At 43.7% G+C, this 14,162-nt stretch overlaps 1 protein-coding gene across 8 annotated transcripts in view; it reads left to right on the top strand.

Moving 5' to 3' along the window:
• The first annotated feature begins 3,682 nt into the window (after positions 1–3,682).
• ASXL1 (ASXL transcriptional regulator 1) overlaps positions 3,683–14,162 on the top strand; it is a 62,758-nt gene continuing 52,278 nt past the window's right edge. For 2 of the 8 annotated variants that reach the window (XM_036321141.1, XM_036321136.1), the window contains exons 1-4: positions 7,933–8,051; positions 9,830–9,912; positions 10,840–10,896; positions 12,783–12,891. In XM_036321141.1, coding sequence (XP_036177034.1) covers positions 7,962–8,051; positions 9,830–9,912; positions 10,840–10,896; positions 12,783–12,891 — 339 coding nt within the window. In that variant the 5' untranslated portion in view covers positions 7,933–7,961. Of the gene's footprint in view, positions 4,195–4,531; positions 4,657–7,932; positions 8,052–9,829; positions 9,913–10,839; positions 10,897–12,782; positions 12,892–14,162 lie in introns of those variants that run through there. The other 6 variants (XM_036321137.1, XM_036321139.1, XM_036321143.1 and 3 more) reach the window with 6 other exon arrangements.

Raw genomic sequence — 14,162 nt, 5'->3', positions numbered from 1 at the left:
GGGCTTGATTCACTGAAGCGTTTACTGTGTCTACTGTGTGCAAAATGCTTTACAAAAATCCCATTTAATCCCAATTGCATCCTTTGAGTTTAATATGAATCTTGCTGTCCAAATGATGGCACTGAATCCAGGAGAGGTTGCATAACTTGACCAAGGCCACACAGCTGGAGAATGACTGCAAGATTCAAACCCAGGCCTGCTCTAGTTCAAAGCCAGTGACAATACATTATCTCATAGTGAGGTTCAGGATGTCTGTGTGTCTTTTGGGGAATTCCTCGGTGTCTGCTAGTGATGTATTTATTCCGATTTCTGAATACGTGCTGTGCTCATAACTGTGCAGTTTGAAAAGTGACTCATCCCAAGCAGGACAGGGTTGATTATCCGTCCTGTTTATCTTACACTGCCCTGTGACACCTTTGTTGACTTCAAAGATACTTTGTAATAAAAGCACTGTGATAAAAACAGACACCAAAAAATGTATAGATTTGTTTTTTGGTGCTTCTGACAAGAGACTCATGAGTGTTATTAGCTTTAAAAAAAAATCACAGCTACTTAAGGTTTAATGACTAAAGCCAATTTTCCAACTCATATTCTCTTTTTACTCTTAACTATGATGTTGTAATTAGTTTCGGTATGATTCTGCAAGGGCAGAGACCTTGAAATATTCACATCTGGATTCTCCCATTGGCTTGACCCAACTGTGAGAATGAGGCAGTACTGGCTGTAAATTAAGTAAAGGCATTTTTAATTTTGCCTGAATTAGCTTTCTTTTGCTACTTTAAGTTACCACAGATAGAATGGCTTAAAACAACATCCATTTATTTTTTAAAAAAATAATTTTATTTTTATTTTTTTAAACATATTTTATTGATTTTTTTACAGAGAGGAGGGGAGAGGGATAGAGAGTTAGAAACATCAATGAGAGAGAAACATCGACCAGCTGCCTCCTGCACACCCCCTACTGGGGATGTGCCCGCAACCAAGGTACATGCCCTTGACCGGAATTGAACCTGGGACCTTTCAGTCCGCAGGCCGACGCTCTATCCACTGAGCCAAACTGGTTTGGCTAAAAAAATAATTTTTATTGATTTTTAGAGAGAGGAAGGAAGACATAGAGAAATGTTGATTTGTTGTTCCATTTATTTATGCATTCATTGGTTGCTTCTTGTATGTGTCCTAACCAAGGATTGAACCTACCTTAGAATATCTGGATGATGCTCAGACCCACTCAAAACAACTCCCATTTACATCTCACACTTCCTGTAGGCCAGAAGTTGACCAGAGTGTGGGTCTCTGCTTTGAACCTGAAAAGGCTAAAATCAAGTGTTGACAGGATGTGTTCCTTTCTGCAGACTCTAGAGTAGGAGAACCTGCTTCCTGCTCATTCAGGTTATCAAAATTCACTGCCAAGGGGTTGTAGGACTGAGATTCTATTACTTGTTGGCAGAGCTTATCAACTTCTGAGGCGGCCTACATTCTCAGGTTCATGGCTCCCTTCAAAGGAACAGTGGCTTGTTTTAAGCCCCTGTATCTTGGGAGTGAAGTTGAGTTCCTCTTAAGCTTGGAATCTGATTGTTCTCTGCCTTCCTTTTCTGCTTTTAAGGGTCCATATGGTAACAGTTGGCCCTCCCAGATAGTGCAGGGTCATCACCCTATTTTAAGGTCTTTCATCCCATCTGCAAAATCCCTTTTGCCATGGAATGCAACCTTCACAGGTTCCAGAGACTAAGGTATAGATCAATGATGGCAAACCCTTTGAGCTCAGCGTGTCAGCATTTTGAAAAACCCTAACTTAACTCTGGTGCCGTGTCACATATAGTAAAACAAAGATTTGTATTTTTGATATTTTATATATTTAAATGCCATCAAAGAAAAATCAACCAAAAAAATGAGTTCGCGTGTCACCTTTGACATGCGTGTCATAGGTTCGCCATCACTGGTATAGATAGTTTGAGTGGGGGAGGACATTATTCTACCACAGTGCTTGTACTAAACATGTACACTTTAGAATGAATCTTCTTGCTTCTACTTGGAAGTCAGGGGCAGGGGAGAAATGAAGCTACTCAAGAAGAAAATGTTTGAACAAGCCAAATGACTTGTCAAATTGGGTTACTGTGTCAGCTTTAAATTAAAAACAAAAACAAAACAACCCTTTGTAAAAAATCAGGCCAACAATATTTTGGTGGTGGATGGGGTTGTTCTTCCTTTTCCCCATCTTGGGGGTAAACTTAGATGGAGAGAGACTTAAAAATATGCCTTATTTCACCTCCTAGAGTCTATTCATTTGCAGAATTTTATTGGACACGGAAGCCTGTGTGACGAGCATAAAAAGCAGGAGCACTGAACTCCGTGGTGGTGGGCAGCACAGTTATCAGTCTTCTTTCAGCGCTGGCTCTCTCCTGTGCTAACACCAGGGAGTGGAGGGTATGTTTCCTCACCCAGGGAAACCTTTAAAATGTGGCCATTGACCCTGCCTCCCTATTACTTAAGAGCTGGCCATTAATCCAGTTTAGGACTGAATCTAGGCAGGTTTCTGGACATTGATTCAACAAATACGAACAGGAGACCTGTGTGTTGGCCACCTCATTTCATTTCATGCTCTGCAACCAAGGCTCAAAGAGGTAAAGTACCATTGCCCATTGTCAATATCAAACACTTGCTCTATGCCAGGAGCCAAATTATATAGACCTAATATCAAGGCCTCCCTTCACACCCTCTTCCAATCTGCCAGTTGTTTTATGTTAATTTTAATTAACCCAATAATACCATCAGGTCCGGCACTAGGCTACTGTAGATTAGAAAATTGAGGCCCATGTTGAGCCCCTACATTTAGGCTGACAGCCAGGGAGTGGCTTAGCCAGGACCCAGTTTGGGCCGGTTTAACTCCAGGACCGTGTTCTCTCCAAAGTAGCTCCTCGAAAAAGGCCTCAGGTGCATTCTGTGCAGTATGGGCCCCCAAATCCAATTTTTTTACACTACCTGTCACCGTATTACTGAATTCACCAACGCTCTAGGCTGCTAAGTGCAACTTCTGCAAAAACAGTTTCTGCAAACACAAAGCGACATGAAGGCACAGGAAGAAATGGGGAACTGTCCAGGTCTGTCAATTGTGGAATAACCGTTTTACTGATATGAGTGTTTTTGTCTCATTATTATGCAGCAATGAGTCATTTAGGGGAGGACCAAAAGGGAAAGTCCTGCCTCTTGTCACCTAAAAGAATTGCCAGTGAGAACCGCTGGGGCGGGTCGAGACACAAAGTGGGTGCTGGGAGTAAGCTATCAATTTTCGGTCGCCTCCCTAACCCGCCCGGCGGCGAGAAGCACCGAAAGGGTTAAACGTGGCTGGTGGAGCCCAGCCACCGCCTTTCCAGCATCGCTTCCCACAATGCCTCAGGCCCAAGCCAGTTCCAGCACCTCGCGAGACTCCGCCCTGTCCCTTCCCCGAACATCTGCAGTCTCTCTAGCAGACAGAGGTCTGAGAGAGGCAGAGAAGTGAGAGGAGGGGCGAAAGGCGAACCGCGGAGCACGCCGGGAAGTGTGGTCCAAGCGTTTCACGCAGCCATATTCTTCCGGAGTGGGGGAGGCCAAAGAGGCAGTTGGGACTACGACTCCCAGCAGCCCTTTCGGTTTGTTTTTGTTCAAAAAAAAAACCCCACACTCCCCCTCCTCACTCTCACACACACACTCACACACACCCACGGCACACACTCACACAACCGGGCGCCGAAAGAAAAGCCGCGTCTCGCCTGCCTGCCCCACCTCCAGTCCTGTCTCGGCACCTCAGCAGGGCGGGAAAGCGGAGGCCGGAGCCGTGACCTCTGACCCCATGGTTATGCAGAGCCGCCGCATTCCTTAGCGATCGTGGGGCAGCAGCCGTCGCCGCCGTGGGCGACTGACGCAGCGCGGGCGCGTGGAGCCGCCGCCACCCCTCCCCCATCGCCGCCCTCGCCCCGGTCTCGCGCCAGCCGGTCCCCACACGCCCGCCCCCTATCCTCGGCCGCACCCGAGTTCTCTCGCGCCGCCGCCGCCACGCACCCCCCGCCGCCGCCTTCACCGCCCCGCACCGTCGCCGCCCCAGCTCGCCCCACTCGGAGATCCCGCGTGGAGCCGCCGCCACCGCCGCCGCCGGGGAGGAGGATGAAGGACAAACAGAAGAGGAAGAAGGAGCGCACGTGGGCCGAGGCCGCGCGCCTGGTGAGGCGGGTCGCCTGAGGGGTCTCAGTGGGGGGCGTGGGGTGGGCTCGGCGCGCACCCCCCACCGGGAGGGGGAGGGGCGGGGTCGCTCTGCCTGTGGGAACCCGACTGCCCTCCCCGGCGTTGGGTGGGGAAAGGTCCCCCACCGGGTTGGATATGGCGCCTTTTTCCGCACGAACCCCCCACCTCTAAATTCCTGCGGAGGGGCGAGCCTGCCGGCCGGCTCCTCCCCCTCCGGGCGCCGGAGCCCAGCCTCCCCTCCCCCACCGCTTGGCAGCGTCGGGGGGTCTGGGGAAGCTTGTTTTCTGGACTCGGGGGGGAGTTCGGCTTCCGGGAAGGGTCGGAAGCTCCTCCCTCGCTTCCTGGTGGGCTGTGGGATGGTGCGTGGGACTCCAGGGCTGGGGGAGCGCCCCCAGTTCCCAGGACGCGAGTGGCATTTGGAGCCTTCCCAATCTAAACCAGGTGTGTGGGGGGGGCAAGGGCTGGCTGTCGCCTCGCTGGAGCCCCGAGCGGTGGTCCTCCAACTTCCCTGGGGACACCGGGGGGGACGGTCCGGCGCTCCCGTCCTGAGGCCTCCTGGGGGGAGACCCGAGCCTGAGGGTCTGGGGCGCTGCCTGAGTGCCTTCCTGTGGCCCCGCCGCCCAGGTGGAGGCTCCTGCCGGTGGCCCAAGGACCACACTTTGAGAAACGCTGACGGGCGTTTTTTTCCTTCCTCAGTCAGACTGGAGGGAGGCAGGGAGCTGACGACACTTTGCAAAGAAGGTGTCTGTGCGCTCCGTGTTCCTGAGCGCCCTGGTGCGTGTGCACGCGCAGCGTTGGACAAAGACCAGGTGTCTTCTGTGCGAGGGTGCTGCTCGCGGCACTGAGCCAGGGAGGGAGTCGTGGAGTGTTGGAAGCCGCCGGGGGGGGGGGGGGGGCGTGAATTTTGTTTTTCCAAAGTGTGGAGAGGCCTCGTCCATGCACTGTCTTCCTTTTGGATTTGCACCCACGCCACAAACGCTTTGGGACAGGTTCTGGTACACGGTTGCCGGCGCCAGTCGGAATGGGCTCTGTTTCTCTCGGGGATGTCAGTTCTAACTGTCACGGAGCAGGGTTACAGTGCAGATAGGCACGGCTTGTCTCTTGACAGCCCGTAGTTTTTATGTAATTGCTGTAATCCACTTTTAATGACGAGTGAAGCTCAACCATCTGATCTTTTATTTTATTGGGAAGCGTGGTTCCTGCCTCGAAGGTGTTGTGCAAAAAAAGATGCGTGTGTATTGGGGTTTCTTATAGATCTGTGCCACACCTTTTTCTTGCTTGAAGTCTGTAAAACTCAAGTTGTTGACTTGCAAGAATTAAAGCTATCTGGCTTCTAGGAGAATTTTCACTGGTATCCCTGATGGTCTTCCCTGGGCATGTGTTGCCCAAGGAACAGAAATAACAGTTGTTTCTATGCTGAAGTTTTGTGCTTCAGGTAATTTGTTCTGGCATATGAAATTTGAAGCTTTTGAAGTTCCTAATTTATTTTTTTTCTGATTCAATCAAAACTGGAAGCTTTGGCTGGCTTTCAGGATTCCTCCAGCGTTGCTTCACCTGAAAACAAATGTAGGCCTAAAGGAGAGGAGTCTTGGGTGTTCATTGAAATTCTCCTCTGAGTTCCTATTACGCAGGTGTTTATGGCTCTGGGCACCAAAAGGAAATTTGCTTGCCAGAGTTTTGCTTGTTAGAGGTAGGTGAAAGTACCTTTAAATCCTGTTATTTATGTCCTGACAGAATTCTAAAGTCTGCTTGTCTCAAAGCTTTGTTGGTTTGGCTCTTACTAGTTGAAAGACTTTAGGAATTTGAGGTTCACTATTTTGTTAAGCTTCTTTAGGTTCTTGAATTTACTGTGATATGAACTTGGCAATATCCAGGTTGCTATTTCTGTTTTATCATTAGCTCAAATTTATGCCAGATTTTCTGAATAAGTTCTTTCTCTTTTCTGTGGCTCTTCACTAAAAAATAGTAATGCGAATAGAAAATATTTTGTGGTGCACCTAAAAATGTGAAAGATAACACTCGGGAACATTGTGCATAATTTTGCATTCTTTTGTTGTTGTTTTTAAATATATTTTATTGATTTGTTTTTACAGAGAGGAAGGGAGAGGGATAGAGAGTTAGAAACATCGATGAGAGAGAAACATCGATCAGCTGCCTCCTGCACACTCCCTACTGGGGATGTGCCCGCAACCAAGGTACATGCCCTTGACCAGAATCGAACCTGGGACCCTTGAGTCCGCAGGCTGACGCTCTATCCACTGAGCCAAACCGGTTAGGGCTATTGTTTTTTGTTTAGAATTTTTCTTGGTGGGTGAGGGGGAACTTTTCAGGGTCCTCTCCTCATTAAAAAAAAAAAATTGCTGTGACTGAGTGCTGGAGAGCTTGTGAGAGCTTACACAGGACAGAGAAGCTTGACTAGAGTAAGCTCAGGTGGGAGGGCAGTAGATTAGATTTAACTGCTCTTTGGACAGGTGATGAAGTGCTTGCCATGGCAATCAGATGCACTTGTTCGGGGGCATTTCATATTGCTTCTGACCTTGCTCAAATGGCAAGAGTGATACTGGGAAACCTTTTTTTTTTTTAAATATTTTTTTATTGATCTCAGAGGGAGGGAGAGAGAAACATCAGTGATGAGAGAGAATCATTAATCGCCTGCCTCCTGCACGCCCGCTACTGGGGATTGAGCCCGTAACCCGGGCATGTGCCCTTGACTGGAATCGAACCCGGGACTCTTCAGTACACAGGCCGCCGCTCTATACACTGAGCCAAACCAGCTAGGGCCTGAGAACCCTTTTATAAAGTATTTTGGTAGGAAAGAAAAGATGACTGCAGTATGCCCCAGAAGATTGATTTTTGCAAATGTTAACTATGTCGTTGAAAAGTAGATATTCTTTCAAACATTTTGTAATACTGTCTTTTTTAGATTGAAGAGGTAGACTTTAGAGGTTGGATGGGTGTAAATCCTCCTGCTTGTTAGGAACAGTTTGGGAGAAGTGGCCAAGGGGATTTCCCTTTAGATTGAATGCCCTTAAATGGATTCTTCCTAGCTTTGAGAAACTCTTCATTGCACGGCTTTATCTTTCATTTTGATTCATGACTGACCATTCTTACATCAAACATTTTTTTCTCCTTTGAAGTAGGAGAGAGATTCCCCCCCACCCTTCTTTAAAATGTGCTCTAGAAAGACAGAAACTAGGAATAGAACACTGCTGAATTGATCTTATACTAAAAGCTGGAGGAATGTACAGTTTTAAGAAAAGTGAATAGTTTGTATCTTTTAATGCAGCTTCCCTTTAGAGATTTTGTTTCCTCTATCTGAGATTCTCAGGCTCTTCCTAATTGTTTAAATAATTGGTAATTAATTTTTCAGATTCATGCTTCTTAAAAAAAAGTTATCCTACAAAAATTCACTATCTCAGCTCCCACTTAATTAGTATCAAAGAAATATATCTGTGACAGTGAACATTGGTAGTTTGTCCTAGGATTTGTTGTGGGTCTAAGTCAACACTGCCTAACTTGGTACTTAAGTTCTTGGAATACAAAGATGGATAAGGTTTGCCCTTGGGGTGCTTATGGTCTTCTGGGGATGGGGAAAGTCTAGACACATGAATATAATGTTACTATAGGCATGGTAAAGCGCCATTATAGATGTGTAAATGGTAAACAGACATCCTTGTTCCTGCGTATTGTCCAGGCATAATTATGAATAGTTCCTCCTTTCCCTCTCCAGTGCTCTGCTTTGGAATATGAATTATATGTGTGTGTGGAACTATTGGGACACTGAAAAGACAGTGACCTCTGCCTGGCAGAGGTCAGAGAAGGCGTCCAGGACGAAGGTGCTTCCCAAACTGCATCTTGGAGAGAGAGGGAAGGAGGGAGGGTGAGAGAGAATTTGCCGGGCGGACAGTGTGGGAATTGGGTGGGGCTCCACTTAGTTATTGGGACATAACGTTGATGGAGTGTGTTTGGCAGTCAGGTGGAGAGACAGGTAGAGACCAGATCATGAGGGCCTTGTATGCCAGGCCAGTGACCACCTACTTTGTGCCAGTTGCGCTAACCTGTAAAACAACTGAGAGAAAGACACCGGTATCCTTCCTTCATAATTGAGGGAACAGGCTCAGATTGGGTAGGTGACTTCCCAAGTTTAGAAGTCTAGAATTTGACTTCTGTTCTGTCTGTTATTCTGGTGGGCCAGTGGATTCTCAGGAAGCTAGGTTGCTGTTGAAGATTTTAAAGCCAGGAAGTGATTGTTGGGTTGTCAGTCTATAGCAGGTAATTTCTGTGAGAGTAGAGATATGGTCTTGTTTACTTATGAATTCTGATAATTGTTCCTAGCACAAAGTATTCATGTATTTATTGAATGAAGAATGATAGCAGAGTAAGAATGGATTTGAGGAAAGCAGGGCTGGTTGCAGGGATATTAGCAAAGGGGTGGTTGTGTTTGGTTTAGTATGAAACTGGCTGTGGGAATTGGGGGACAGGTGAGAGTGAAGGATGACCGCCAGGTTTCTGAATTAGGTAATTAGGCTGCCAACCAAAGTGGGGAATACTGGAAGAAGGGGAGATGAATTAGACCATCAAGGGGGGATGCCTAGTACAGAACTGAATATTTGAGTCTGAAGTTTGAGGAGAAATCGGGGCTAAAGGATTTGGGAGTTATCAGAGTTTAGGTAATAGTTGTAACTATGAGAGATGATAATGTTACCAAAGGAGAATGTAAAAATTGAAAAGAAAGAAGCTAAGAATGGGATAATGGTAAATAGAGGTTTATCTGAGTACCTACTTCTCTAAAACTTGACTTCCTTTTGTGCTAAGGGCTCGTGTTCTAATAGTGGGAACCTTCAGCAGCAGTCCTGTCAGGCTTCTTGCTTCATGTTTTATTTGTGACAGAGCAGTACTTAGTTGTTACCATTGTGGAATGACTGCAACATGTTAGTATGGTTTGGAGTAACCTCAGCACCTGCTCAGGTAGAGACAGTACAAAGATATTGATAGCCTGTCTTTTTCTCCCTGAGAAAGACAACATTCTAAAACAATTCAACCTCCTAACGTCAACGAGCTGCAGTTGCTTATGAGAAACTACTGCCATGACTTCTAGGTGATTTTAACATAAATGGGACATTCTGGTTCATTGTTTTGCTTGCACCAACCATGTAGAACCATAGCATCATGTTGCCAAATGGCAAAATCTGCTTTGGCAATTAACACCAGAATTTCACAACTCACTGGTAAAAATCATTTAAAATCAATAAAGAAATAAAAAAAATTAAAAAAATCGTTTAAAAATATGGGTACTAATCAAACTTCCTTGGGAAAGAAAATCTGAATGCATGTCTGTCTTATAAATTAGTGTGTGGCACTACCTATTCTGTGGTTTAGTCATATTAGCATTATCAAGTTAAGCACTAACCAACGTTGCTAAGGCCCTACATATGATAACATCTATGCTAAGAAGATGTGTTTTAGAATTGAAATTAGAATGTGTCGCCTTGGTTTCTGAAGTAATTTTAACTGTGGAAATATCTAAATTGTCAGCAGTGGCAGAACTGTCGCCCATGATACAGACTGGTAATGGAAATAGTATACTGAATTCAGAGCATTTGTATTTCTTCAGGTACTAGAAAACTACTCAGATGCTCCGATGACACCAAAACAGATTCTGCAGGTCATAGAAGCAGAAGGACTAAAGGAAATGAGGTTTGTATTGCTTTTGTTGCTTACATGAGGGTTTCATAGGGCATATGTCTGTTATATAGTGATAAGTCCACGTGTATGTGCGTATGTGTGTATATATATATACACATATATATGTGTACATACATATATATGTGTATATTTTCTCTCTCTCTCTCTCTCTCTCTCTCTGATGTGCCTGGTGGTAATGTGGAACTATCTCAGGTTGTATGTCCTCCCAAGTGTAGGTGGGAGTGTGAATATCCATTTGTTTTTATCAGAGGTCCAGTGGCTTTCCTCATCCTTGTTTTCCCTTAAATCTTGACAGTGGTGCTTGTTTTTTGTGTAAGGAGTCTGCACATTTTTTCTTGTACTCTATTTTTTAAGTTTCAATAATAGAGAAGGGGTGGACTCTGGTGGGGCTGTATTGAGTCTAAAAGTACCCTTTTCTCTATACTGTATCTCTGAAGTACTTTGTTTTAGGATCAAAGAAGGGTTGTTTCATCACCATAAACCCAAGGGCCTTTTTTCCCCTCCTGATTCTAACCATTTATGATATGAATATAGTAAATTGAGGGTGACCTTCCTTTTGTTATCCTATGACCTTGATTTTGTTATCCTATGATGTAGTTTTCTTGGAGAAGCAACAAGTTAGAAACACAAAAGGAATTGCAGGCATGAAAACCAATGACTGTTTTCTTTTAAATGAAAGAGTAGAGTTCAACAGTCTCTTCTTGGGACTCGGAATAAACAGCATATATTTTTGCTGGTTAAGCTTTAGATTCTTGGAATTGACCTTTTAGGGTTAAAAGATACTCACTTTCCAGTTACCAGTTCAAACATTCTCAAGTTGACATTTTGTGAGGAGGGAAGATCAGTATTATCTAGATCACATTCATTTAAATATGCATTGTGTAGTGTTATAATTGTGCTTTATTTTTGTTTTTATGGGCTATTTCCCATCATGCTGTCGTCTGCATTGCTGTTGGACCACTATGCCTATAGAAGGTAAATTAGTCCCTTTGGGACAGATGGGATTAAGAACCTTAGCTTGTTTCTGCTTCTTGCTCTTTTTTTTTTTTTTTTAATGTACTTTTTATTGATTTCAGGTAGGAAGGGAGAGAGAGATAGAAACATCAGTGATGAAGGGAATCATTGGTTGGCTGCCTCCTGCACGCCCCCTACTGGGAATCGAGCCTGAAACCTGAGAATGTGCCCTTAACCAGAATCGAACCTGGGACCCTTCAGTCCGAAGGCCAACACTCTATCCACTGACCCAAACCAGCTAGGGCTGCTTCTTGCTCTTATAGGAATTCTGAAGCAGTCATGGTGGCTGTGATGAGTGAGCAGCTCTGTAATTTGTAGACAGAGGCATAATGTGTAGGAGTCACATTGTCACAAAAAGATTCTGCCAACATGCCGTTCCTCCTTGTAGCAGAGATTTTAGCACACCCACTTGATAAACCAGATTCTGCTCAAGGTTTCTTTTAGAGATTGGTTCTTGGTGAAAATTTTTTTAGTATCCAGTGTGTTCCAAAGCAGAATAAGTAATAGGGTTTTTTTTTTAATGCCTTTTTAAAACTCAAATTATTTTTAACACTCTGCTAGTGCTAGTTCTAAAAAAATGCTAAGAGGCTTTACTTACTATATTTATATATTAAGGGGAGAGGAAAGAGAAGGTGCACAAGTGAACCCTACCACTAAGCACATGCTAGTGCCAAATTCAGTTAACATTAATAATGGGCAGTTTTTAGTATTTTTGACATTTTCTATTTTAAGATCCAGTAAGTAGCCTTTCATTCACTGAATTGTCCTTGTTTTGCAGCCTACTGTTGTAGCAGGGACATTGAAATAACTTAATTTGTAATCTTTTTAAATTTTAATTTAATTTTTTTAATATATTTATTGATTTCACAGATAAAGGGAGAGGGAGAGAGAGAGAGACAGAAATGTCCATGATGAGAGCTAATCATTGATTGGCTACCTCCTACACACCCCACATCAGGGATCAAACTCCCAACCCTGGCATGTGCCCTGACTGAAATTGAACCTCGACCTCCTGGTTTATAGGTTGATGCTTTAACCACTGAGCCACACTGGACCGGTTCTTCCATTTTGTTTTTAGTTTAATGTTTGAGCACTCTTGGGTACAGATCCATTTGACTTAACTTTTTAAAAATATATATTTTATTGATTTTTTTACAGAGAGGAAGGGAGAGGGATAGAGAGTTAGAAACATCCATGAGAGAGAAACATCGGTCAGCTGCTTCCTGCACACCCCCTACTGGGGATGTGTCCGCAAGCAAGGTACATGCCCTTGACCAGAATCGAACCTGGGACCCTTGAGTCCGCAGGCTGACGCTCTATCCACTGAGCCAAACCGGTCAGGGCCATTTGACAGATTTCAGTGATTGCTCCAGGATTGATGTAGAATAAAACCCATCCATTCCCTCTTCCCAACAGAGAAAAAGCAAATGAAATACTGTTTGTTTGTGTGCTTATTAGAAAATGTTTAACTGGGGGCAAAAAAGGTGTGCTTGTTTTCTTGGGATGGCACCATTCATTATGTCGTCTTTGTTTTTTATAATGTTATGTGGCAGTTTCTGAGTATGATATAGAGGCTAGAAAACTCGGTTTTGTTTTTAATTAATATTAAATTTTAATTTAAATATTGGGTAACGTGTTTTTTTCAAACTCCTGAATTCTCTGGGTATGATTTATGCGAATTCCATCTGTTACTCTTTTGCTACTTTCAAACTGGACTTGTGATGGGATCTTTTTTTCTATATTTCTTGCTCCGCTTCTTAATTTAAGGAGCCAGAAAGTTTTAGATCTTTGAGTAAGTAGGCATATGAACTTGTGTGACCCTCACCCATCCTTGTATGTTTTTACAGTGGGACATCCCCTCTCGCATGTCTCAATGCCATGCTACATTCCAATTCAAGAGGAGGAGAGGGGCTATTTTATAAACTGCCTGGGCGAATCAGCCTTTTCACACTCAAGGTAAGTAATATAAACCTTGTTTTAATGTAGTGATCCTTAAGCTTTTAGTGTGCATAAGAATCACCTGGTAGGTCTGGAACGAGGCCCATGAATTGCATTTCTAATAAGCAAGCAGGTGGTGTAGATGCTGTTAGTCCTAAATGGCAATTGACTAAGAGGTATGTATTCTAGTGTGAACAGGGAATTAGGAAATATTTAGTCATATAAACTGTTGTGTATATATTCAGCTTTTCCTTGTCTATGTCTTTGTAGATTGTGTGCAATAGAGGGATAAGTGTGTATGTGGAGGTAATTGCAGATGTTCCTTAATTAGGATTTTGTTTGTAATATTATGAAGGATAAGTTACTGGGTAGCTAAAGTAAGACCTACACTATGGAAAATAACTGAAATGTGAACATACTTGTGGAAATTCAAAAACTTATTAGCATTTATTAAGTGACACTAATTACAAAGGAAGAGAACTTAGGTAGAATTCATAATAAAGCATTAATAAAGCTGAAATGACAAGGTAATTATTTTTCTACCATTTGTGATATACAGTGGGGCCTTGACTTACAAGTTTAATTCGTTCTGAGACCGAGCTCATTAAGGAGCTCGTTAACTCAAATTACTCTATCAACTCAATGCAAAAAATCAGCCGACAGACAGCTGGTATCTCAAAAAACTAGTTAGTCGGGACACTCATAAGTCAAGGCCCCACTGTATATATGGCTATCATTTAGGCTAGGAGATGGCAAGCTTTTTCTGTAGAGGACCAGATAATAAATATTTTAAGTTTTGTGGATCAGACTGTATTTGTCAACTATTCAGCTCTGCCATTGTAGCAGGAAAGCAACCATAGACAATGCACAAATGAATGGGCCTGGCTGTGTTCCAATAAAACTTTATTTAGAAAACCCAGCAACAGGCCAGATTTGGCTCGGGGCTGTCGTTTCCAGACTCCTGATGTAGACTTAAGATGACCTATTGACAGTGAGGAAACTGCGAATTTGGTGCTCTTATACTCTTCCATAATGTAGTTTAAGTTGCAGTAGTCCTTATTCAAACGTTTCCCTGTTTTGTTTACTTTGTAGACTTGTTTTCTTTAATTCAAGATTAAAAATTTGAGCAACTATCAACTATATAACCTGCACTCATAAAACTTGATCTTTGTGTGTATATCAAGTGTATCTTATGTTCAGATGTCTGTGCTGTTTTCTGTATTATTATTTCTAATATTTCGAACTTATTTTGGTTGAGGCAGCATAATGTAATGTTATGAACTGAGCTT

This window comes from Myotis myotis, unplaced genomic scaffold (assembly GCF_014108235.1).
Source record: "Myotis myotis isolate mMyoMyo1 unplaced genomic scaffold, mMyoMyo1.p scaffold_m19_p_9, whole genome shotgun sequence".
In the NCBI taxonomy this organism is placed as follows: Eukaryota; Metazoa; Chordata; class Mammalia; order Chiroptera; family Vespertilionidae; genus Myotis; species Myotis myotis.
Note: the sequence above shows the minus strand (reverse complement) of the source record. Positions and strands in the feature narration are given on the sequence as shown.